General features: G+C 51.9%; 3 protein-coding genes across 3 annotated transcripts; 1 reads left to right on the top strand and 2 right to left on the bottom strand.

Annotated features, from left to right (window-relative positions):
• Nucleotides 1–1,069: 1,069 nt before the first annotated feature.
• LOC34621427 (U3 small nucleolar ribonucleoprotein protein IMP4) lies at nt 1,070–2,875 on the bottom strand. The gene is made up of 5 exons (XM_026334953.1): nt 2,635–2,875; nt 2,325–2,519; nt 1,747–1,862; nt 1,517–1,559; nt 1,070–1,233 (listed from the first exon to the last, which is right to left on the bottom strand). Exons 1-5 carry the CDS (start codon nt 2,873–2,875, stop codon nt 1,070–1,072), a joined length of 759 nt encoding a protein of 252 aa, XP_026190738.1.
• Nucleotides 2,876–6,014: 3,139 nt separating this feature from the next.
• On the top strand, nt 6,015–9,325 carry LOC34621428. The gene is made up of 6 exons (XM_026334952.1): nt 6,015–6,037; nt 6,197–6,245; nt 6,807–6,971; nt 7,319–7,896; nt 8,257–8,749; nt 8,996–9,325. Exons 2-6 carry the CDS (start codon nt 6,216–6,218, stop codon nt 9,323–9,325), a joined length of 1,596 nt encoding a protein of 531 aa, XP_026190737.1. The 5' UTR covers nt 6,015–6,037; nt 6,197–6,215.
• Nucleotides 9,326–10,674: 1,349 nt separating this feature from the next.
• LOC34621429 lies at nt 10,675–24,538 on the bottom strand. The gene is made up of 20 exons (XM_026334951.1): nt 24,520–24,538; nt 24,235–24,405; nt 22,708–23,043; nt 22,012–22,384; nt 21,473–21,753; nt 21,013–21,228; nt 20,239–20,711; nt 19,742–20,105; nt 19,241–19,478; nt 17,985–18,924; nt 17,003–17,753; nt 16,692–16,803; nt 15,968–16,567; nt 15,499–15,715; nt 14,689–15,193; nt 13,155–14,515; nt 12,889–12,986; nt 12,506–12,578; nt 11,477–12,329; nt 10,675–11,246 (listed from the first exon to the last, which is right to left on the bottom strand). The coding sequence occupies exons 1-20, from the start codon at nt 24,536–24,538 to the stop codon at nt 10,675–10,677; spliced, it is 8,553 nt and encodes a 2,850-aa protein (XP_026190736.1).
• Nucleotides 24,539–24,545: the final 7 nt, after the last annotated feature.

Genomic DNA, 24,545 nt, shown 5'->3' with positions numbered 1-24,545 from the left:
TCGATACAGCTAAAGGGAGCATGGGTGTCATTACACCCCACATGCGGTAAGCGAAAGATGTAACCCATCAAAATATTCTAGGCGATCTGTATCCGGAACTGAGCTGTTGGATTCAGGAGAAAAGAGGAACACGAGAGGAAACAAGTTTTGTGGTGGGGTTGATGTTCAAGCGGGGGCTGAACATTGAAATTCTGTGACCCCAAACATATTCTTCTCCGCGTCTTCCATAGTTTTTTGATTTCTTTTAATGGTTAATCAAATACTTATATTCGCACTTGTAAGGTTGAGACTTTGGTAAGTGCATGCTCTCCTTGCATGCATGCCCATCCCACCACGGGTATCAATGATGCCGTAGTGTGCTACATGTGGCTTCATGAGAAGTGCAGCGTCTTCATGTAAGGGGGTTGAAAGATACAGGGTAAAGTACGCATGGGATCCCAGGAGTAAGTATTCTTTGTTGTTGCTTGCATTCCTTCTGCAAATCCCGTCATTGGGTCCCACTATGTTGAAGCTCACAAGTGTGTAGGTAAAGCGCGGTGCAGAGACATTATAAGAGACCGCGCCTCGGTCCCAGGGGTCTCTGTTCCCGCCCGTAGACATTCTGTCCAGTCTGCTAACGACAAAGGAGTGCCAGCAGCTGTGCCACAAGCTAGTTGGGCATCCGTCCTTAAACTAAGGCAACTGGCCAAAGTAAAGCTACTGGTCGCTTACCTAACAAAGGTCGAACTTCTCTTGCTGCACTTATTTTTTGAGGGGTTCAGCTGTCTAGTGCAGCATCCACCTGTGGCCGGGGTTACGCACCTCTCATGCCAGACTGGGCTTCCAAAAAGTGTCCATATCACATAAGCTATGTATACGCTCCTCTGACCGTTAATCTAGCAAAAGCTAAAAAAACGACTATGTTGGGGCCCCCAAGCCTGTTCCTCTCCTCGCTAGCCCCATCCACGCAGTAGAGTGCACCCACACTCCACGTGGGGTGTAGTAACGCACAAACCCGAACACCACAGCGCGCTGGCGCTCAGCTTCTGTGGAATCATACACCGTATACTCTGTGGTTAGCCACCGGATTCTAGCCGAGTGTCGCTTTAGCGGAGTTAAAGAAGGGCCTCAGGGCCCATTCACTCTCCAGGTCCCTCATTTCTACAGTTCCTAATTCAATCCTGAAGGGCTTGAGGGTAAAACGGGGGCCCACCTCCACCAATTCAAGGCCCCTGGGTTTTGAGTTCTCCTCGTCTGAATGCGAAGACAAAGACAGCACACAAGCAAAAAAGCAGGACGCATGTGCTGCAAAAGAAGCGATACAAAACGACCCACCCGCATTGATCATGAGGGCACGGAAGTGACTACTTACTGGCAGGAGTTTTAGGGTTGCTTGTCTTCGGCTGCTTTCGGGTGTCCGACCAGGTATAATGCCTGAAGTGTATCGAGTCATTCAAATTGACAAAGGCATGCACTCTCTGGCTGGACACGTTGGACGGGGGGAAAAGGTACTTCAGGATTGAACAAACGCGAATGCCAATCCGAGAAGAAAAGTTATGGAAGATCAAGTGTGGAGCCGCCTATACACCCCGCACAAGCGCACAGAGAACAGCAGGCGACAGCATACACGTGCATACAGGTATAAATATATGTGCACATATCTACATAGACGAACCCTAAATGAAAGACAGAGGTACTGCGCTGGTTCTACTGCTGCAGCACAGTCCATAAGGTATGGGATAGGACCATAGAACAACAGCTGCTCACCTCCGACATGTTTGCGGGCTTCTCCGGGAGGTCATGCCTCAGGCAAACATTCTTCAGGGAGAAATGTGCCGTAGGACCATGAGGGAGGTGGCAGACGATGAGGCCATCGGGCTCACCTGAAGCGCACTCACTAGCCCTCAAAATGAAGACAATAAACTTGCAAGCGTAGATTACTCCATAAGGGATACTCCTGTAGCCGTCTGTAAGATTGGAATGACGAACCAAGCAAAAGAAATGCATTCGTACACCCCAAGTACATGCGCACTGGAAATACAAAAGCGGGGAGCAGAAAGCCACTCACTGAGCTACACAGCTCAAGAGAAGAAATTACGCATGCGGAGCGTATTTTAGCCTACAAATCAACGATCATAAAGATGAAAGCGGATAAAAGGTCTACTACGGTAAGGACAGCAACCGGATGCGTTTCTTCAACAGCTCGCTGGCCCCCATCACGGCTTATGCACAGATGAGCGTGAATCTTGGAATTTTTTTTTGAAAAGTGCTTTAACGAGTACTTTGGCAGTCCTCGAGGATCTCGAGATTTGCATGCCGTCTCTACCGCTTCATCCCCGACTTACCCCTGTGTTCATGGAGAATAAGGAGATCCGTAACGTCGTTGGCCCTGCAAAGCTCCGCGAGATCGCTCAAAATGAAACCCCCCCTGTTGATCCTCTGGCAGTTAGGGATGAGGAGCCGAAACTCTTTAGCGAACTGCTGCAGGCGAGATGATGGCGAGCGACACGTGGTGAGCACCACTTTGGGATCCGATATACCTGCAGAACACCCAAAGACAGCGGCGGCAAAGGATTTGCACGAAAGAGGCCGATGCCTTCCGTTGTTGTACACAAAGCGCCCTCCTCTGAGGTGTCCATCCACTTCAAGCCGTACCTGCATACGCGTATTCGTCATCAACATGGCCAGACACGCGAGTTTGACTTGTGGCGTCTTCCAGGTCGAGCGTCTGAGCAATGCGCTGCGCAGCGCCCCTCCCAATGTCGGTAGGGATCGGGCGTCCAGCCTCAAGAGCCTCTTTCACTCGTTTCTTCCTGTCTAAGAGCTGCCGTTCCTTCTCTTCGAGAGACTTGCGGTACAAATACTCCTTTCGGAGGCGGGCAGTGCGACGCAGCATCTCTAGGGAAGGCAAGAAGCGTGAAGTAGGGAGGCAGACTACAACGCGGGGGCGGAAGCACCAGAAACCCGCAGGTAGGATGCAACGCAGCACCAGACGTAAGCCGATAGGAGAAAATTCGTTACACGAGAAATAAAGCGGCAAGACAGGGAAAGGGTGAGAGGGCAGCAAACGCCTGCCTGAGAGCTTCCCCTTATGACGCAACAGCCGTTGAACCCGCGCGCTTCGGATGCAACTCAGACAGTTGGAACCACAGGAGAGAGGGTCTGGCGCTGCTCATGAAGGAAACGGTAAGAGCAGTCTGCCAAGACCCCCAAAACAGGCTTTGGAGGGCCCCCGACGTGCTGCTACACAATTTTCGAACGCCTCTTCCGCAGAAAACCTCGAGAGAAAGGACTATTATTGGCGAAGAAGGACGAAGGCTGCTAAGTACAGCAAGCCGCCGCGCCACGGGGGCACTGCTTGTAAAAGGGCGCAGGCCGGAGGCTGTACGTTCGCTGGACGGATCTCAATAAATGGAAGACAGCCCAATAACCAAAGAGAAAAGAGGTTTTTCCGCGAAACGAGGGGAAAACGCGTGGTGCTCAAAGTGCATTGTTACCAGCCCCCACAACAAAGCCCAGCGGAGTGGTTCTGAACATCGCCCGCGGTAGACTCTATACTCCAGCCCCCAAACCGCAAATCCAGGCTGTAAACCCTTTAAAGTAAGAGTGCCGCTCGATGCAGCGCCGCTGCCTGTCACTGAGAGACGAAGCAACCTGCGAGGCAAGGCCGAATATGCAGCCGTTTGGGGCCGTCCGCATCGGGATAAGCCTTAGGCTACTGCGTGCCAAAAGATGAACGACCTCTCGAAGGGTTCAGGCTTGGCGTATATTGCTGAGGCTTTGGATCTAAGGCCTTTGTTACCTGTGGTTTATTTCGCTGTATTACTCTCCTTTCCCGTAGTACTGTCTACTGCCCGCGGGCATGTGTGCCTCCCGAACGCACGAGGCGCTTGGGCGTCCTGCCTTTTAGTGGTGAGAGTCCCCTTCTCCTCTCAACGCGAGTTCGATCCAACGTTTCTGCCGGATTCCGGAGCTCAGGGTTTACGTTTTGGCCCCCGAGGTTCCTCGTTGCGAGCTTCTTCTCGAGAATATCCCCAGGCAAGGGGTTTCGCGAGGCGTGTGAGGGGCCCTTACGCAGTAAGCCCTCCCGTAGACCGCTCATTCGCCTCTACTGGGAGCCACACAACGTGCGCTGCATAGGTTGGGTTGGGCTGAGGTGCCTCCTCCTGCCGGCATGACGTGGAGCTCCTAAGGGGTTTGGGGGGTCCTCACTGCGAGAAGTAGGGAGGCTTCCGCCCACTCTCTCCCTTCTCGAGTGTCCCTACAGCGAGAGCGCCGGGCAGCAGCAGCAGCTGCTGATGTTGCTGCTACCGTCGTGACGCTGCCTCTAGTGTACTCTCTTTGCCTCAGAAGCATGGCAGAAAGCCGTCGGTAGTGATAGTATGACGCTGTTGGAGGACCCTCCCCGTCAACATCGTGGGGAGCCACGACGGAAGCCCCCAAAGAGCATACTCTTACGGGAAGAACGTCATCGGCACGGTTCGCTTAATCGCTTGCCCAGCGACTGCATGCCCGATCCCCCCTGGGCCCTCCTCTGTGATCGTAGAAGCAAATGGCAGATCCAAGGCAGTATAAGGGGCCTCCATATGGCCTCTTTCCTGACTGACAAAGGTCGCTGCCTAGCGACTTCGAACGCGCAGCAAAAACGGCCGCCTCTCCCGCAAGAGGCTTGCGATCCCCGTGACAGCCTCCAGGGGCAACAACAGCAGCAGAAGCAGCGTAAGCGTACGCCCAGGCTGCTGCTGCCGCTGCTGCTGCTGTGCGCATGCCTCGGCAGCAGCGTGTTCGCGCCTAGCGCTGTCGCTGCTGAAGACGGCACCCCCAAGTCGTCCTTTGGTGCGAGCCTGGCCCCTAGGCGGGGGTGGAGCGGATCTCTGCATATTCCTCCTCTCGTGATTGGCACAAAGGAGGACTCCAGGAGTCTCACTGAAGCGACCGCTGGCTTTGTTAGCGACCTCGATATCGGGAGTGAGGCTAGGCCCTCTGAACAAGCTTTTCCTTAGCAGAGACTCGCTCGCAGCCTCCCTTCCACAGAAGAAAATAGGATCGCGCCATCACCAGTAGCCCTCTCTCCATTGCTCACAAGGCGTGCTTCCGTATCCTTTTCTGGTTCTTTTTCTGCTCATTGCTGCCTTCGCAATCGCGCGCCTAATTTGTTATCCCCGCCTTAGGTCCTTCTGCGGTTCCTTCAAGGGCCTCCTCTGCAAAGACCCCGGAGGCTCCCTCAGCTGTCGCTACAGCGGCCACCCAACTCAATCAAGTGCTGCGCAGTGTCTCGAAAGCCCTCGCTCAGGTGCAGGAATTCCAGGCTTTAGAAGCGGCTAAAAGCGCTGCGGCAAGAGACTTTTGGGCAGGGCAGGGAGAGGCAGAAACTGAAGCGACCAACAGCACAGCGGCTCCTGCAGGTACTGACTGACCCTGAAACACAAAAGCTGCGTAACAAGGGGTCGATGCTGCCTCTCTGACAGAGCGTCAGCTTGCACTTCTCCCTTCGCATCGCAGTGTGTCCTCCAACCATGCACACTGCGTGCGTCTCTTCTTCTGGCTGTTGCTTTCTTGTGGAAGTGACTAGCAGCTCGAACACTATGCCGCTTATGGGGCCACGATAAAGAAGACGTCCTCGTGTGTTGTTGCGATTTTGAACTCGCGCGCCTGCGCTCATTTCTCTCTATGTGTGTGTCTGTGTGTGTCTCTCTCTCTTGTTCTTTCCTACAATGTTTCTTTCCTTAGGAGGCCTCGCGCTTGCAGCTACGTCGACCCCCCTAGAGGCGGGCTCTATCCCCGCGGCGTTGTCAGCCCTAAGCACGACGTTGCAGGAAGCTTTCACTCAGCTCCACAGGGAAATGAAGCGTATGACAAGCTCTGAGTACACCTCAGAAAACGGTTTTTCGAGAGGCGATCGTTTATATGGCGAGGCAGATGACCCCAAGTTGGAAGCAACGGAGCCTGATGCAGGCATATCCGAAGACGCTTCCCAGGAGGGTTCCCGCAATCTGCCAGAACTCGCATTGCAGACCGCCCCAGGCCTCTCCACTGAGGAGGCGCGGCAGCTCTCGCAGTAAGACTTTCCAGCATACATGGGCAGCGGTATTTTTTCTCCCTTTTTTTTTTCTCTCTCTCTGCGATGCAGGGTCTACGAGGAAGGGCTCGGATGTGCGTGTAATGTGGGGTCTATTAGAGGTTCTGTGGCGTGCGTGACTTGTTGCATCGTTTTCAGGTACCTCCTGTCGCGTTTGATGCCATACGACCTCACGTATCACGTGCTAGTAAAATTTTGCGGAGTGCCCGCAACGCCAAATCGGTTGGCTCGGGCGTTGCCTGCTAGCATCAACCGTTTGTGGTTCCTTATTCTGTACAAGTCCTTCCCGGCCTCATATGCCCGTTGGGCTCGCCATCGTTCAACAGTGGCTTCAAGTCCTAGCCAAAGGCGGGGACTTAATAAATTGAGAAGACAGCAGAGACAAATAATCGACGGGGCGGTCACCTGGTTTGTATCAAGTCATCGAGTCACCATGCTGGGATTCTGCTTTTCTGTAAGGTGGCACACTAGCACAAATAAACCCTTGAAAACACACCGATGCATAGCAGATGCTTTTCGGATAGAAGGACGAGAGTCCTTAGCAAGTATTGTGTTGTTTTGGCCCTCCGCATTCACAGCCGGGAGGGGCAGAGGGGTGTGTGGGGCTTTATCCAAGGGCAGAGCAGGCAGGGCCACTCAGTTGCCACACAGCACGTGTTGAGGTGTGCCTCTCCGTTTCGAGGTATGCGCACACAATCGGTTGATTCGTCTGCTTCTTCCTGCTTCCTTCGGCGGATGGTCTATTCAGGAACTTGCCCAGCCGGCACATCCTTGCTCTGGTCAGATAGCTGCAGGTCTGGATAGTGCTACCGTGCAATCGCTTCGATCCGTCTTGCTCGAAAATGAGGCCTTGGCCACCTTTAGAATCGCCGGTTTGGGCGATTTAAGGCGCGTGGCAATGTTAGGCAGAGAGGTGAGTTTTTCAAGCAGCCGCGCAGTAGAATTTATGCCAGCAAACACGCACATGTGTAGAGGCGCTGGTAGGTAGCCCCTCATGCGAGGAGCTACCTGGCTACACAGACACTCAATGGTCAGGTCAGGTAGACACCCAGAGGCCTTGATGGAGTGACAGTCAGTTCACAGGCTAGTAGCTAGCGAAGTTTGGAGCGAACCAGAACTCCGTAGGGGGCTGCGGAGCGCACGTCTCATCCCGGCTCTAGGAAAGGGTTCCGGCCGGGACCTTATATATGTACATACAGCCACAAATCGTTGGCGTGTGTGTGTGTGTGTGTGTGAATGTGCGGTTTGTGGTTTGTGCAGAACGAGCTCGCTGCGCAGCGCGTGATTCGTTTGTTGTTGGCGGAGCCCTCGATGCTCTACAAGCATCTCGACACAATGGTGGCAGTGCTCATGGTAGTGCCTCAGCACTGCAGTGCCTGCAGCGCCTCGACAGTAATCCGCGGAGAACGGGGTCTGGGGATGTCTGACGATGCCCTTCTCTCATCTCCAAATCTAAGGCCCCCCGAGCCCTCCTCCCCGACAACGGTGAAGCTCTTGCCTTGTGGTGAGAGGGGGCTGGAGAGTGCATGTAGTGACGGGCGCGGGCTGTTGCCGCCCTCCCCGTGTGTGGGGGGGGCCCCCGCACGCCACGGATGTGAATGCGACGCTCAGCTTGGTTGCACTGGTCATGGCTTTTTTCCTGAGAAGAGCGTGCACCTCTTGATCGAGATTTCAGGAGAGGGGTCGGGACTGGACATCCGCAGCTTCCCCAAACAAATCGTGCAGCTTATTTCATCGGAAGAAGGAGACGCTGCAGATAAGCTGAATGCCCACTACTCTCCAGAGGAATACAGCCCACAAGACTCCATTATTCTAAACTCGTCCAGCGGGGAGATACCGTATGTCCTTCTGTTTAATACGGGCCTGCCTCATGGATTCCTGGGGAGAGAGCCTCGGGAAGGTTTAGGGGCGGCGGTTGTTTACAGGGGTCTACAGAACGCATGGGCCTCTAGCGAGCTTCTCTTTGAGCCCACAACTGCTGATTGCCATTACTGAGAAGCAGCGCTTAAGTTGACACGGGGTCTTGCGACTTGCGGGGCCCGTGTCTGTTTCTCTCGCCTCTAATATCCGCCAGCTGGTGTCCTTTGGCGTGTGGTGCCCCCCTATGCGCAATCTTTGGTCATGACTCGTCGGCTTCTGTACGCGTGCGCTCAATCCATGATTGCGGCAACGTTTGGCGTCTGCACGTGCGATCTCAGCTTCCCAACTCGGAAGTATATCGACGCAAGCCGGATCATTCTGCAAGGGACGTGCCGCCGTGTCGTGTCCCCTACTGGCACTTCAACGCTGCTCAAGACGCGAGAATTTGGTCGTCATCTGACTCCTCACCAGCGACGCTCTGTTGAAATGCAGTTACCAGAAAGCCGCATTCTCGTACACATAGAGATCCTGGGGGTCCCCCGCCTTGAAGATATGGCCGAGCCCTCCACCTCTTTGTATGCTGCCCCCCTCCATGCGGCCCTCACCTCACCCCTGGCTCCACCATCCCCAGCAGACGCGGCTCGCTACCCCGCCTCGTACTTCACTGGACCCCAGTTCCTAAGCGAACACAGAGAGACTGAACCCTACTCGGCGTTAGAAGCAGCCACGGTTATCTGCCAGCGAATATCTGATCAGCTTCGGCATGTCTGGGGAAATGCTCGCGTCGTTTTGTGGGAGATTGACGACTACGCTCCTGAAGTACTCACAAAGGTATCGGATGCGGAGCCATGAACGCTGGAAACAGCACGCGCTGCCCCTCTTGTTTTTGCAAGGCTTTGGATGGGCCCGTACTACAGGGGTAGCGTCTGGGCTATATCGGGATTAGCAGGCTGCAGTATTTTGGTGTCGAGTAGCTAGTCATGACCTTTGTTGGTAGCCTTGCATATGCATGGAGAAAGGTGTTAAGCTGCTGGGCTGTGCATGCTTTTGCGGGTGCATGCGTATGGGGTGACGCAGGGAGCTATTAACGATGATGGGCAGCCGGGCAAGACCGACTACCAAACGTGGAAGATCTTAGTTGCCGTGCTTGTGCCCTCCTTTGTGGTTGGTGCCCTTGTTGTGGCCTCTTGGCACTCAACGAGTATTTGTAAGTGTGGCGCCTCTGCACCAGAATGCGCATCAACGCCAGCAGCAACCCCCGTGTCCGACTCAATTCCACCTGGTGCCCCTGGTGCTTCTTCTGCGCCTGGCTCTGCGGGAGCAGAGACTGCAACACCGGCCGCTGAGTCACGTGGCGACCACACAACAACGCGGGGGCAGGCAGCCTCGATACTCGGTGACCCTTAACCGGACAAGAGGCCAGGCTGTTGTGAAAAAAAAGCCATTAACGGTGAAGCAAATGAAAAAAATGCAGGCAGCAGGCTGCATTTGCCAGAGGTTACACCGAGACACAGCAAGGGGGACATACACGGAGGACTCCCAGGGAGCGAAATCAATAGGTGCAGGTTAATTTGAAGGCACGAAGAATTCAGGGGGCCAAGAGGCTGCATTTGATTGAGCGGTACTTTTTAAGAAAAAGAGTGGCGGGTGGGAAAAGGGAAAGGAGCAAGATCGACAAAGTAAAACCTTTTAGAGGCTTCCACATGCCTAATAAAACAGTGGATATATATACCCTTTTTGGGCCTTTTGCATGAAGTAACAGCTAAATTAAAATTTTGCACAATGGACAGGTTCCAGCCTCGAAGAAGTGCACAGGACAAAAACCTACTTGCAAGGAGTAGCCATCAAGCAGTGGCCGGTCTGTAAATATCAAATCTACACCATTTTTAAATGTCTTGCTTAAGAGGCTACCACAGTAACGGCTGCAGCTTGTCTCGGCATTTCGTTTTGCGTTACTGGAGCATTTTTATATTACCTCACGCTACGTGCCGATTTGCTGGTTTTACATCCTTGCTGTTCACTATTATTGGTTGCCGAAACGTTGAAAAGTTGCTTCAGTTAAATTCACCCATGCCAACTGGGTGTTTCAGGAATCTCAGTGTCTATATGTACATGCAAGAGCGCCTCAGTATATGCCGAGGTGTGCGTATATACTTACACATGTGTATCCAATGTAGAAGTATGTACTGAAACTCGCACATAAACGTATATATGGTTACTGCGCTCAATCTGGTGCACCGCCACAAGCGCACACAATTTGAATATTGCTGTAAAATAGCCGCGACGGACAACAGGTGGCTGTTCTATTGTAAAGACAGAGCGGGCTGTCAAGACGCTCAAAGGCAGATAATAAAGCAAAAATATTGCACACCCACAGCCATGTACACACAAAGTGGAAGATACACCTTTACTGGCTACCTATCTACTTGGCTTCCTCGTTCCGCGCGGACGATTCCCAGCTGTCCTCTACCCAGCTCTCTGCGTCCATGCCTAAAATTGTTATGTGCTGATTGGTCTTCAAATCATTGTCGGATGCCGATGAAGAATCGCTAAGAATAAGGCACAAAAGCAGGCACGCACGTGCACAGGATCTATGATATCGCGTAAACGCTTAGCACCAAGGATGACCAGATCTATACTGCTGATCTCACCCTTAGAACACCGTGCTTCGCTCTCCTCTCTTTTGGGGGTCTCTGACAAAATAGAGATGGATGCAGACTACGACATTTTGCTCTGGAGCATGCGCATCTCCTTGCCTACCTGTAATAGCTGGACAGAGGCACTTCATCGCCTTCATCGGAATTGGCGGGCTCTCTATCGTCGCTGTCCGGTGTATCTTTTGTTCCTTCAGTGCTGCCTTGCTGTTGCTCGTCCATCCACTCTATATCTACGTCTTCTCCTTGGTAGCTGTCAGGGTCGTCCCGTAATCTCTGGAGTGTTTTGCTCATACGACTTTGCTCTTTCAGGAGCGCATCTACCCTTTTCTTCATTTCCTCAAACGCACCAGCGGTAAAGCCCAGGGCGGCGATGTCTTCGTCTGCCGTTTCCTCATTTGCTGTCTGTAATGTATATCGAATTAGCTTGAGCTTCCTGTTTCTACTACGGAGAGCTTGCGCCACCCTCTCTATGTACGCCGCCTTCCGGGCCCTGAAGATCTCGAATTGGTGGCTAATACTTGCGGACTCCTTGAGCTGCAACTTAAGCAGCGCCAAGTATAGCTCAGATAAGGGAATACCACAGCCCATGACTTCGTTATCAAAGATGTATCTCGTCTCCTGCTGCTCCTCTCTAGACAGCTCAGAGAGTAATCTTTCGACTTGTGGGGCTGTACAAGGAGACACGAAAAACAGACACGAAACCCAGATTCAAATTCAGCGCACGCGAAAGGAGACCAGAAGTGCAAGCTTTAAGATGCCAACGGCAGCAGGAGCAGAATGACTGGGAGAGAAAAGAGGGAAGCTCCCTATTGGTCAATTCCAACGTTCTTTGTGCTTGCATTTTATCTTCTGCAAAGCTGAGGGATGTTCTCTTCATGGTTTGTATCCTAAATAAAATACAATTGCTTAAAGGTACTTTTGTCATCCAGACGTCGTTTTGGAGGAACTTTTTGCTTACCCCGTTTGTGCGTTCTTCCCATCTCTTCTTCCGTTTCGCTCTCCTCGCTGCCAGCAGCGTCAACTTCATCTTCTTCCTGTTCTTCTTCATCCAGCTCGCTGGCAGATAAGCCATTTTCAAGGTCGGCTAGACGTTCGCTTTCGATATCACCTTGTGCAATCTTTTCTTCAATTTTGTCGAAGAAACCCTCGAGACAATCATCAGCAGCCACTTCTTCCTTCGTGACTTCATCCCTGCGAGCCAGCTCCTTACTCTGCTGGTGAGACCAGTCAGCTAGCATCGCTATGTCTCCTCCTTCAATAGCCTGCAAGGATTTTTTGTTTTCCTGTGTCTCCTCATCCAGCTTCTGAAAGGCAAAGCCTAATCTCAGCACGAATTCGAGAAAAGTCCCCGGGATAACATCAAGCTTCATGTGCACCACCGCGAATCCCAAAGTCTCTGCCATCACTTTGATAAAATACTGTCTTTCTCTAGAATTAATCCGAGACAATGATAGTTTTTTGGTGATTTTGAGGTTACGCTGCTTCTTTGCAGCTACCAACTGAATAATATCGTTTTCCACGTCATACACAACAATTGGTTCCCACGATTTTCGCTTTTCAGACCAGCGCGCGAAGGCCCTAAACAGATACCCTAGCACGGGCACTCCGAAGAAAGACCGATTAACCCTCACGTTGTCAAAGTAAGCGAACAACAGATTCACAGCCACCTCAAGCGCAAACAAAACGATTGCAACAACAACTATTATTGCCAGGCTCAGATTCACGTTCCCCGAGAAATTGGACCCGGAGATAGCCTATGCACACAAGCCACACGCCACAAATTTCATCCCCTAGCTCCACCAACCTCTTAATATGGCCTTATGTCACATTTATTATGCAATACGCTCTCAAATCTAAATTTTACAAATTGTTTGGCCGCCCTCATGCCTTACGGAACCTGGATCCTTCACTCTAAAGCCCTACAACCCACCATCATGACGCAGATAGTAAGGGTCCAGATGGACATGCTGTGATTTTCAAGATTGTCTAATGTGGAGTAGCTCCTGCATACAAGAAGGAAAGAAAACTTTGCCAGTTTCAGCAGAAAGCAACACCAGGAAGCACACGTGAAAAGAAGCGAAAGCCAACGCTCTGGTGTGTAGTGGCTACAGTTGAAACCAATCGTTGACAAAATTGTACACGTCTTTTGTGGCAAGTATTTCAGAGCTCTAATGACAGTTGTTGCACGCAGCCGGCCTTCAGAGCGACAACTTGGCACACATGGCTTCGCCCCTACAGCCTGATCTCTCTACGTGTCTGCGCCCTTGTACTCTGCTGCATCTTTGCTGCCCCTGCACCCGATGTTTGGCTCACCGTTTGTCAAAAGGTTGACTCTTTAAGTGATAAATGTTGAATACAACCGCGATTACGCTTGCGGGCCAGAGGATTGACCCGTTGACATCTGTAGCCGTGCTGAAAAAGATGGACGAAACAATGAGCACACTTAGTTTCCGGGCAAACACCACTGTCTCCCAGAACCAGAATTTCTTGACGAATCCGTTGTGCAGGAACCCGTATTTAAGTCGACTTTCTCTGCTGTTGAGATTTTTTCTGTTGGCGTAGAGCACGATAAAGGCTCCCAAGGGGATACCAATACTCCACACAGCGATGCCCACAATCCCGAGGGCGAAGAACTTGAAGTACTCCTTTGAGGGGTCAACTGAGCACTCAACGCTCATCGCTGAACTCAAGAAGTACTTGGAACCGTGCGTCGTGCCAAAGTCTATCATCTTGCAATCTAGCAGACTTAACATATGACGCGTCGTGGCAGTATAGAGGAAGAAGAGGACAGTAACGTAGATAGGAATCATGTCTTCCACGAACTTTGTGAAGCGGCGCCACTGGGAATCCCCGGGGATTGGAATATATCGAAACATCATGAAGGCTCTATCCTCTTCGTAGCGTTCCCTCAGTTGCTCCGTCAAGCTAGTGAGACCGTACTTTTCAGTTTCCTCCAGCAGCTGAAGCTTCTTCTTAATCGAGTTTCTATAGTACTGCTTGAACCGGTTAAGCAAGAAAAAGAGCAGGAAGGTCACGAGAAACGGAAGGCATACCGGCAACAGTGCATGGAATAACATCGTGTAGAAGAACGAATCCGCATAGCTCAAGTTGAATCCCTCACGCAACAGGCACTCAACGGCCATCATGTGGGTGCTAGTCTCTTTCTGGGTAATCGTCTCAGAGACAGTATTGGTGATACTGGTAAGCCAAGTGGGTAGGTTTATTTGGTTGTAGTCCACCACTGTGAGCACTGACATGCACGTAATGAAGTTGGAGGCGATCTTAATCACAACAGAGTGAATCGACCGCCGGTTGAAGCCAGCAGCCACATTCATGTACGCCATACCAATGTTGAAAAGAAGAAGGGCAATCTGGTACAACACAAGCAGCAAAGCATTCGGCACCATGTTCGGACACGCGGTGCAGATCGTGTCGTTCTCGAATCCATTGGTGTAACCGTACTTACACTCGCTGCACAGATAGTCCGTCATGGTGGCAGAACAAACTCCGAACTTCAAGCAGGCATTTTCGATGGGGCACTGCAGAAATTGCCAGTCGGAAGGAGATTCAAGCTTGTCGTTCAGCTTATTCAGATAGTATCCCGCCTGAGAGTACGGCTTCACGTGATCTTCGCTCGTGATAGATACGTAGCTGGGGTCTTTCTGAAGGGCACTGATGGCGTAGTCACTGAGGCCTCCCGAGCATACAGCCCCATCAGGGCAAGTGTGACACGATCCCGTAGCATAGTAAGTTCCCTCTTCACAGAAACACTGCACTTGAGCTTGAGCTCCCACCAAGCTGGTTGACGAGACGCCGCAGAGACCATTGCAGTTGATATCCTGAATTGTCGATTTGTAAGAACCCGCATTGCATGGCTCGCAAACTTTTGTCTGGAGATTCAAGTCCACGTGTCTAAACGCGTAGCCCCTTTCGCACTTGCCTAAATCGCAAAGAGATGCAGCACACAAGCTAGCATTGGACCACCTGCTTCTTGCCAAGGGGTCGAAGCCGTCCGAAAAACTCCGCAAAGGATGGAATCAGACTGCAAAAGCAGCTGGGAATGACGTGGCATATCCTAAGGGATATACATATGTGTGGCCACAAGATGCTTACAGTCATCAAGTGTTGAGGGGGTGTCGAAGCCTTCGGTGATGCGTGTATGGTCTGGGCAGTCGATAGGCTGTATAGGCTTCTTGCCTCCTACACAATCTTCGTCGTCATCCGTACAGTCCATCTCTCCACCAGGACAATATTTTGCAGTGCTCTTACATGCAAGGCATTCCCTGAAGTTGCTGCTGTAGTAGTAGCCAGGCCTGCAAAGGCACTGCGCTGAAGAAGTAGAGCCCGTAGCGTTTGTTTCAGAGTTCTCGCTACACTGCTTGCAAGCCTCGTTCCCAATCCAGTCCTTGTAGGAGTTGACGCTGCACACATTGCAGCTAGGTCCTTCTGATGCTGCACTTGTGCTAGAATGGTAAAAGCCCTTGTCGCAGAGACAATCGCTGACTGACGTGCTCATCTGATCCTTGGTAGTGGTGTTCTTAGGGCATTGCACAAAACCGCTGTGACGGTTTGTGTCGGGATTAAGGCCTCCCAAGCAGTACGCACCCACGGGGCATGGCTGAGGCAGGAAAATTCACAAAAATCCAAAAATGTAAATTTCGAACAGATGAAGCCTCAGCTTTTCGTGTCGCACCAAAGGCAAGGGAAATAATGACGTAAGCTCTTTAGCTCCTCAATGCACTGCAGCGCCTAGCAAGTGTTTCCAAAGCTTTCGCTTCATTGCGCCCTGTATACCTCACTTTAAACTGCCCAGGACTTTGGTTTTGCAGATGATAACATATAAGGTAGACAGCTAGGCATGCCTCTGAGTGGCAACAGGGTGGGGTGCAGATATTACACGGTGAAGAGCTGGCTATTTCTCACTTGGCAGATTTTGCTCTCTTCATCCAAATAATATCCGGCATTGCACACGCAGTCTGCTAGAGAGGTTGAGGTGGGCCTGAGCGTGTAACTGCCTGGTGGACAGCTGGCACCTTGCAAGTTGCCCAAGGAGTCCTTATACTCCCCCAGAGCCACTGGATTGCATACAACCTTGTTTGTGATGAAGTCTATGCCTTTGAACTCATAGCCCGCTGTACACCTGTTCGGCACAACACCCCTCAAATGTAAGCCTATGACTTTGGCTCTCAGCCCACTCGCTCCAGCTCATTTAACTATGAAGCGCAAGTGGCTACAGCTACGGGCGTGCAAGGACACACGTGAACACACTTGTCCACACAGCTGAACGAGGCAATCCATATAGTATAAAAGACCCATCGGGCTTCTGAGAACACTACAAAGCTAATCAGGGCTAAACTGGAAATCCCTTCAACCCACTGGTATGCATGCTCACATGCAGCTAAATGGGTCTTTGTTTTGCCTGTTGGGCTCAACCGTCTCAGTATTCTCAGAGCAGGGGACCTTCTCCCCTGCAAATTGTTCCAAGCCAGCGACGGAGGGCTCAGATCCGACACAAAAGTGATTGGATTGGCATTCTCCGCAAGGCAGGTCCTCATTTGAGGTCAAGTAATATCCCGGAATACACATGTTGCAGCTGCTCTTGTTGGTAGGGCTGTCCACGCTAGAAAAGGAATTCGTTGGACACTCGATGCACTGCTCGGCTGAAACTCGCCCCTTGTAATGCCTCCTCCCGCACGGCATGCAAACTTGGGAGTCATCCAGGCCTTTGTACGCAGGATTCAAAAGAATCCACCTCTTCAGCATGCTGGCCGGACTGTTGAGGTCCTGCAAGCTCTCTGAATTTGCGGGGGCGAAACCTGGCTCACAGAGACAATGCGTGATGTCTGTGGCCAGACCACCTTCCTTGTTGGTCGAAGTAAACGGGGGGCACTGCACGCGCTGAGCCTCGTAGCCGCCAAGAGAAAAATAGCCGACTTCGACTTGGTTACATTCTAAGTCGTCGTTTTCATGCACTGCGTAGTGCCCCGGCAAGCTTGCACATACGCACAAGGACGCAAACACAGAAAAGGCAGCATAACACAGGGACCTTCCTGAGTCAAGCAGTACCAAAGGAGTAAAGAGGGCAACCCAGCACGAGTAAAGATTCGGGAAAGTACCACGAGCACTTCCTGTCTGCGGACGACACAGCGCCAACAACATGAGAAACGGAAAACTGGGGGCAGCCGCCTCCGGTGCACCCCGAGTTGGCTACCATGTCCTTGTAGGAGCCTGCACAGACACCCCCACATCACGCTTAGTGGCTTTATACTAGCTGGAAGAGTTCCCTTTCAGAACTGTGAGAAGTAGGGCACACCATACTGTCGCTTCCATAGTCCTCCCACGCCTCTCAACAATCTTGTGGCACTCTTGGGTTTCATTTGTCACACCCAACTCTGGACTGGAAAGGCAAACGCCTGAGAAAACACACCTTCTGGGCATGGTGTACATTCGTTGGCGTCGACTTTTTCGTCGCGGTGGTATCCCTTCTCGCAGAGACACTGTTCATTACTGGTGGATCCTTCAGCGAGTGTGGTCGTTTTCCCTTCACAAAGTCGACATTGGTGGAAGTAGCTCGCAGGGCTTTCCTTAACGAGAGCTAGACTGTTAAAGGTTCCTGTGGGGCACTTGATGCACATTCCCTGTTTGAAGTAATGCCCATCCCTGCATCCTATGCGGAATGAAAAGGACGTATGGACGCTGTTCACGATACCACTGCCGATAACTTCTACAGTCACGCTCCCCTCTTGAATGTCAACCAGACTTAAGGTGAGAGTTCCTGTTTTCTTGTCGATGCTAACATTCCTCTCCATAAATGGATAGGACTGTGCGGCACCATTAAGGGAAAAGCCCATGAGCCCAGAGGAACTTCCTTCCCCCACAATGGATGGCTCCAGTTTATGTTCCTCTCCCAAGGCATACCACTCCCTTGGGGTGTACTTGAATTCTGGGGCGGTGGCTGTGGTATCAAGGGGCACCAGACTGACAAAGGGTCCGTCATAGGAGTTGTGAAAGGCCATTAGCCAGACAGAATTGAGTCCATCAGAGTCGTGTCCTGTCTGCAGCAGGCAGATTGCCGGCATGTCAACCTCCCCAGCAGACAGAGTCTCGAGACGCTGGTAGAGTTGAATCTCTGACTGGCCATCAGGCTTCGTCAGAAGCATCGGCTTTGCCTTTCCCTCCTGAGAAGAGTATAAAGAAAAGGCAGACCTCATTGTGAGTCACTAAGAGAGGATTGGGCCCAAGTGGCCGCTCTCTGCTCACAGGTAGCCCTTCTTAAAGGGGATCACGGTGGAAAAGATAAGCGAGCTTCCTGGACAGGGACATGATGATTTAGGTAAGGACAAAGAGCAACACACTGGGAAGGCGAAAGTCGTATAGACCTAATTGCTGCAGTCCTTCCTCTTTCTCACCTCTGCCACGTAGATTAGTGTAAAGCCGCTGAAGGGGTGTGCCAGAACCACGTGCGGGCTGGTGAGTTTCTCATCGTCGCCCTCTGAAACCTCGGAGACAAAGCTGGAGGAGCCAGTACTGGTGTCATACTGCAGCAGGATCAGCCGATCTCTTCTAGGATCCGTAATGTAGCAGTCAAACACCTCGGGAGAGACTCTGCTGGGTGTTTCTATACAGAAAATAGACTTGGGGTTTTCCAGAGGTCTGATCATGCCATCCCACACGCTCTTGGTTTCCAAAGGCTGCAGATCAGTGTCGAGGAGCAACACCTGCCGCAGTTTGGTATCTACAACAACGACCAGTGTCCGGGACTTCCCTTGTAAGATGGACATTGCAACGGGCGATTCGAGTTTGAGTTTATCTGCAGTTGTTGCTGTTGGCGACAATTCCCAGATATTTGCCGGGGTCGTCATGTCGTATGATTCTATGCGCGCCGGGTTTGTGAGGGCAATAAAGAACACGATACTCTCGGTTGTAGCCGAAATACCCACGGCACGGGCTCCTGAAACTTCAAACTTCGCGAAGGGCGTGGGAGAAGGCCGCGAAATGGAGGAGTGCCAGACGGTAATGGCTGATGGGCCAACCCAATAGCTGAGGGCCTTTGGAAAGTCACCCTTTGCAAAAAAGGCTGTAAGGTCCTTTTCGTAAAAGCAATCACTTTGCACATTATTCCAGTGCAGCCCTAGAGCGCTGAACTTGTTGATGGAGTGGGTGAAAATATAGCTGGGGATCCCTGTGTATCCTTCAAGCCCAAACTGAAGGCTTTCTAGTGGATATATCAAAGACCGGGATACATAGGCATATCCCAACAATACCTTTTCTCCTTCTGTATCCATACAAACTCCAAGAGTACTCGCAGTACTCCCTTCGCTGTTCGATAGATTGCTCACTGTGATTTGCCTGGGGAACCACAATAGGAAGCACAGATAAACTCACCAACTCAAGAACGTCAGCCGGATGCACTAAATTACACAAGCGAAGGAACTGAACATAGACAAAAACAATACCGTCTTCGTGCGATACGCTTTGCAAAGCTCCTCGTCAGTGTCTCAGCGGCAGACCGATGAAATCAACGCAACTGGTGGTCATCGTGCAGCGCGCCCTTACGGCCCATTTGGAAATGCCAGGGAGGCTTGCTCTACAGACGGCATGAGGGCTATCCTACAGCCTCCCTCTTCTCTCACGTAAGTCCGCCAGTCGGTCTGTACTGACTCACTCTGCAACAAAGTATTTCATCTCTTCACTCTTGCCTCCCGTGATTTCACTGACGTCTTGAGACCTGCCAACAACAGTCCCACCGCACGAGTCCTCCCCTACAAGCGTAAGGTAGATATCATTTGCTCCAGGCTTTTTTACATCTCCTCGAGCTTTGATAAACATGGCAAAAGGGCGATCATCAACTCCTGCGGATTTGGCTACGTATAAGGCATAAAACTGGCGCCGCAACTCAACTCCTGAAGCACACAGCCAGGAAAGCGCACGGTGACCACACGATGTACATCCATCTAAATGCACTGCATGCAGTTTTTTACGCACAACACAGCATAGACGTAAAACGCGGCAGGGAATGGCCCGTGGCAGGAATGAGATTAGAATATCTTCCCAGGTTCGGCGGAGTCCGGGGCCATACCAGGTCCCTCAGCCATGCAGGTGGTATAAGGCACCCTTAACCCAACTTGATTCCTAGCTATACGGTGTACAGGGCCCGAGTAAATACCTGAGACGACAATGGTGGCCGCGGAGGCCGATGCAGTGTTGTCTTTAGATCTCCAACAGGCAGTAAATGTGCCGATGCCATACACAGTTACCTCTGGGAGCACCATTGTGACAAGCTGTTCCTTATTGTAGACGCTTGTGGAGGAGACGATTGCGGCAGTAGCTGCACCGATTTCTAAGGCCTTCTGAATCATTAGTGCTGCCTCTGGGCCCTTCTGAATTAGACCGCTCATGGCCTCAGCAAAGGTAAAGGTGGCGCGGTCACACTCGTACGGTGTTTGCATTATAGACACAGTATCCCCCTCCTGGTAGCCGTATCCACTCAAATTGAGAGATGCAGGCCGCCCTGCCTGAAGGTTAAAGGTCTCCTCAGGGCCAACAGGACCTACGAAACAGAAAGGCAATACCCAACTCAATCGTCAGACGGCATTTGCACTCCCCTCTAATTGCGCTCAAGTGGGACGTCTCTCTCCGTTCTTTGAATATGGCGACTATTGCCTGCCCTGCATGGCTGCTATTTAAGCATGCTAGGAACGCGCGCGCTAAACCCGCAGGCTGCTGCTGGATGGTTGCACGCCTTTGTACACCACGTCGTGCCTCACCTTTGACCTGTAGCCAGCCGACGTGCAGAGTGAAGTCACTGGGCTTGCTACAGATCTTTGTGTTCCCGATAAAGTAGGTATAGTCACAGAGACAAATGGCATATGCCCCTTTTGCGCTCTCGCCCACCGTTGCTCCTTCCCAAATCAATCCAGATACAGCTCCATCCGTCTCCACAGGTTTCACCCTCTTTACGGTGCTGTTTACTGCATTGGGCACTTGTATGTCCCCCGTCTGATGCCCTTTGACACAGGGCTCCTCTAACTTCTCATCACCTTCAAAGAATGCAATATCGAACGTCGGCGTATAAAAAGAACCCTCCAGAACGATGTCGAACACCTCTTGCGGGTGCACCACCTGGGTCTTGGGCCCTGAGGCCATACAGATAGGGAGGAGCTCAACAAAGCCAGAAGATGCGCATTCAAACAAGATGTCGACATGCAAAGGCGGTTAGGGAGACGAAGTTTTAACAGTGAAACGCACTCAGCAGAAGAAGTGGGAATGGCACTTGCAAGCAAATTTATTGTTGGACAGCGGACAATGAGATGTGATGATCACTCTTCGGGAGCACTTGCACGCGCATGCATCTACGCGAGGGAGGAAGAATGCAATGGCAGATATACTAGGTCGCGAGATAACTTGGGATGTCTAGGGTGTAGCGAATGTACATACCTAGAGCCTGACAGTAGTCTGAACGTACATCTGGGTCCGTAGTGAAGCACCAGATATCCTTGGCTCCATCTGCTGCTCTACAAAAGTTATGATCTTGGTCCTTTAGGGCCTCATGCTTGTGGGGAGTCTGAGAGTTCCACTTTTGGCAGACCTTTCCTAAACGAGTTTTTGTTTGACAGCCGGAGTAGTTCTCCCTTCCATGCACTTCGTCGCAAGCTAAGAAGCGACGCACGCACAAAACAAAAGGACACATTCTTCAAGTGTGCAGACATTGCAAGCTGGAGGACCACCTGGGGCTTCACGGCTGGGTGCAAAGACGCCACTGCCCCCATTTTCCCATGCAGGGAATGCCGAGCAATACAGTGTAGCCCCGACCTACAACAACACGCTGGCAGCACTATGAACGTGCTGTCTCAACAGCACTGCCAAAAACGGCTCCGTGCGGCGGTCCCCGGCTTACTGCATTCCAACGGTAGGTGCTGTTGCACTGCCTTCAGCAAGTCCCCCAAGGCGCCATCAAGGACAATGGGGGTTAAAGGGGTAAGGCATTCAACTTTCTGACCACAGGGCCCGAAGCACATGAGATGTTCTAGGTGGCCCATCTCGTGGGACGCAGGAAGGCAATACCAGCGCGGTACCCCGCTTCTCAACATGCGCAGTACGCTGCTGTCGCCACAAAATTGACGATCCATGAGAAATTGCAGCTCAGAACTTTCTGCGCAAAAAGCACGTATAAACGGGCTTTTGACCCCGCCAAAAGGCACTGTGGAAACGCCGCATACACAAAGGCAACCATAATTCCTTGCCCTTGTCACGCCCCCCCGCCCCCCCACCTGCCGCTGCTGCCATGTTTCCTACGAAATTCGGTGTTACTGATGCTCTGATGACACAATTTTTTGCGTCCAGGTGCGTGTCTGGCTAGCCGTTAAAAGCCCCGTCGCTGCGGGAGGCCTTCGCTGCGAACAAGCCCGGAAGTTGCACCCCGACTTACTACAATACTTGTTTAAAAGCTCTTCTCTCGTCAGCTGCAGCTTTTCTCTCATTGCTGTAATGTCAGGCTTCCCAGGACACTCGAATTCTTGAAGGCATACGTCGACACATGTGCCCATCTCAGTCATCTGGAGGCTGCTAGTTGAAAAGCAGTAGACCTCCCCATAGATGACGCGTGCCGCCCCCCGGCCACCCGTGGTTGTGGTATTCGTACACTTCATATCTAGCATAGACTGCAAGATGGAATGCGTCAGCGGAGGATCGCTGGACTTGTCAACCACAGCGCGGGTCGGATTGTCGTTGACAGCTTGGTCATTCTCTGTACACCCCACTCGATGCAAGCACGCACGTACACACGTGAATCGGACTCCAAGCACTAACACTTGTTTTAAACTTTGATTCGCAAAACAAAGTGTAGACGCTCATAGATGTATTCCCAATTTGTAAGCTGTAAGTGCTCAAGCCTCATAACTGTCCCTAAGCTCCACAGCTGATAGCCCCTACGAAGGTAGTTTCGCGAAAGCGCTTGCATGAAGCTCCATTCCGGTTGGCTCGCTTCGTGCACAGGAAGGTCAAAAGCCCCATGCTTGCTGAGTGCGGCAAGCAGTTTCTTCTGTCCCCTCCTTTGCAAATGTAGCCTGAAGCTTCTGCCCTCGTAGACGGGGTACGCGTAGAAGGCCTCCCGCACGGCTGCCTCTAATGCGCGTCGTGGAACATTGGCGCTGACGAGTTGCGCCTGATGCTGCTGAGCCTCCGTCCATTCAAGAGCTGCGAGCTTACTGGGAGGGCTTTTATGGTGCTGAAGGAAAGCAGAGAGACTGTGGGCGCCCCCCTGAGCGAAAGCCGTAGAGGAAGCGTCCCCCTCCCCATTGTCCCCGCGTGCTCGAGATACGCCAGTAGGGGTTTCGCAGGCGGTTGTTGACTCTGCGAGACAGTGCCCTTGGTCGGAACCGGGTGTACGTCCACCGAATGCATGAGCCTGTTCGGTGAATGAGAATAGGGTGGGGGAACTGCTCAGCAAAATATGCGGATGGCCGTTTCCTGTAAAGTGCAGCGGAAATCGCACACACAGTAAAACGCGCCGCTAGAGTAGCTATGAACACACCCTGAGGGCCTCTGGTCAACATTATCCCTCACTGAGGCGCATTACGATCCACCGTTTGAGTAATTGACTTCTGGGGCTGAGGCATGTAGCCCACCAAATGCATCGGCTCTAAGGCCTAGGTTGCCAGTCCATGCGTGTGCTGTTGTGGCTTGTGCGGATTCCTCCCCAAGAGCCTAATGGAGGGACAGCGCAGTGGCTAGATAGTCAGGGTTTCAAATATATTGCGGCTCGCTAGTCAGGGGGGCTCATTGTAGGGAGCACATGGAAATTAGAGGTTGGAGTCATGAGATCGGCTCACGCTTGAAAAATAAAGGCAGCTATAAAACAATGCAACAGGCTGCAGGAAATGCTGAAGCGGCGTCATTGTGGTGGGGGCCAATCCCTAGGACTCCTGGGGATCGGGCGCCAAGGCAGCTCACGAGGCCTTGAGCCTTGTGCCGGAGGAGCCCATGGCTTCACACCATTCTTGAAATATAGTCCTTAGTCTCAACTCCATTCATATGTGCGCGCATAAATCGATGGACAAGACTTGCGCGCAGTGTGCCTACCTCCTAGCTGGCTGATGGTAGTCCTCCTTGACATTGACAGGGATGCCTTGGGGCTGGACCCTAAATGTCCTTCATGTTTACCCCTCTAACCGAATCACAAAGCAGCTTCTTCCGTTTTTCTAGCCAAAGAGACAGAAGATATCTTTGTCGACAACACGAATCGTAGGCCCCAGTTCCTTTCTGTGTAGGCAATGTAGGGACCCAAGGGAAATACTCCGGTCTATAGGGGCACTCGTTTACCTCGTGGCCACCACGAGAGCACGCGAAGGAAATCACAGACATCCACGACATTTAGGGGGCCCTAGAGGTAGTAGGATTAGCCCCTTTATCCGATGTGCAATCTAACACAAGGAGCTACCGTAGAGGCTACGAAGGGTCGTGGCGTCACTTCTACGCCCACTCCTAAGGTCCAGGCTGTTCCTGCTGTGACTTAAGGCATACGCTGGAGGACAAAGATGAGTGTTGCGCCCCTAAAAACTAGAGTGGGAGTCAAGGATGCACCTCCCCGATACATGAACCGTAGGAGTTAAGGATGCTGTAGCAGGCCCAGCAACTTTATTTTCAGTAGTGCTTGTATGCTCTCCGTAACCCTGGGAACCAAAGAAGAATGCATCTGCTTAGACTTTTTATGTACATCCGGTGGATTTTGTGCTCTCCACGGGCAATTCTGTGGTAATTCCTTCGAGGAACGATAGAAGCGGCAATCACCCAGTGCAGGATTTCTGACAGCGCACCAGGCCTCATTTTCTGCTTCACAGGGAAAATATACCACACTGCTTATTCTGTTTCTGCTAGCTTCTTATGCGTGCATTGGAGCTTTCTGCGCTCTCCGAAGTAGAAAAACTGTGGGTACCTCCGTCTGGCCGTGCTTTCTTGGTGGCATCTTGCAC

This window comes from Cyclospora cayetanensis, unplaced genomic scaffold (assembly GCF_002999335.1).
Source record: "Cyclospora cayetanensis isolate NF1_C8 unplaced genomic scaffold, CcayRef3 CcayRef3_contig_54, whole genome shotgun sequence".
In the NCBI taxonomy this organism is placed as follows: Eukaryota; Apicomplexa; class Conoidasida; order Eucoccidiorida; family Eimeriidae; genus Cyclospora; species Cyclospora cayetanensis.
The sequence above is the reverse complement of the archived record's forward strand: the minus strand, read 5'-3'. Positions and strand labels throughout refer to the sequence as shown.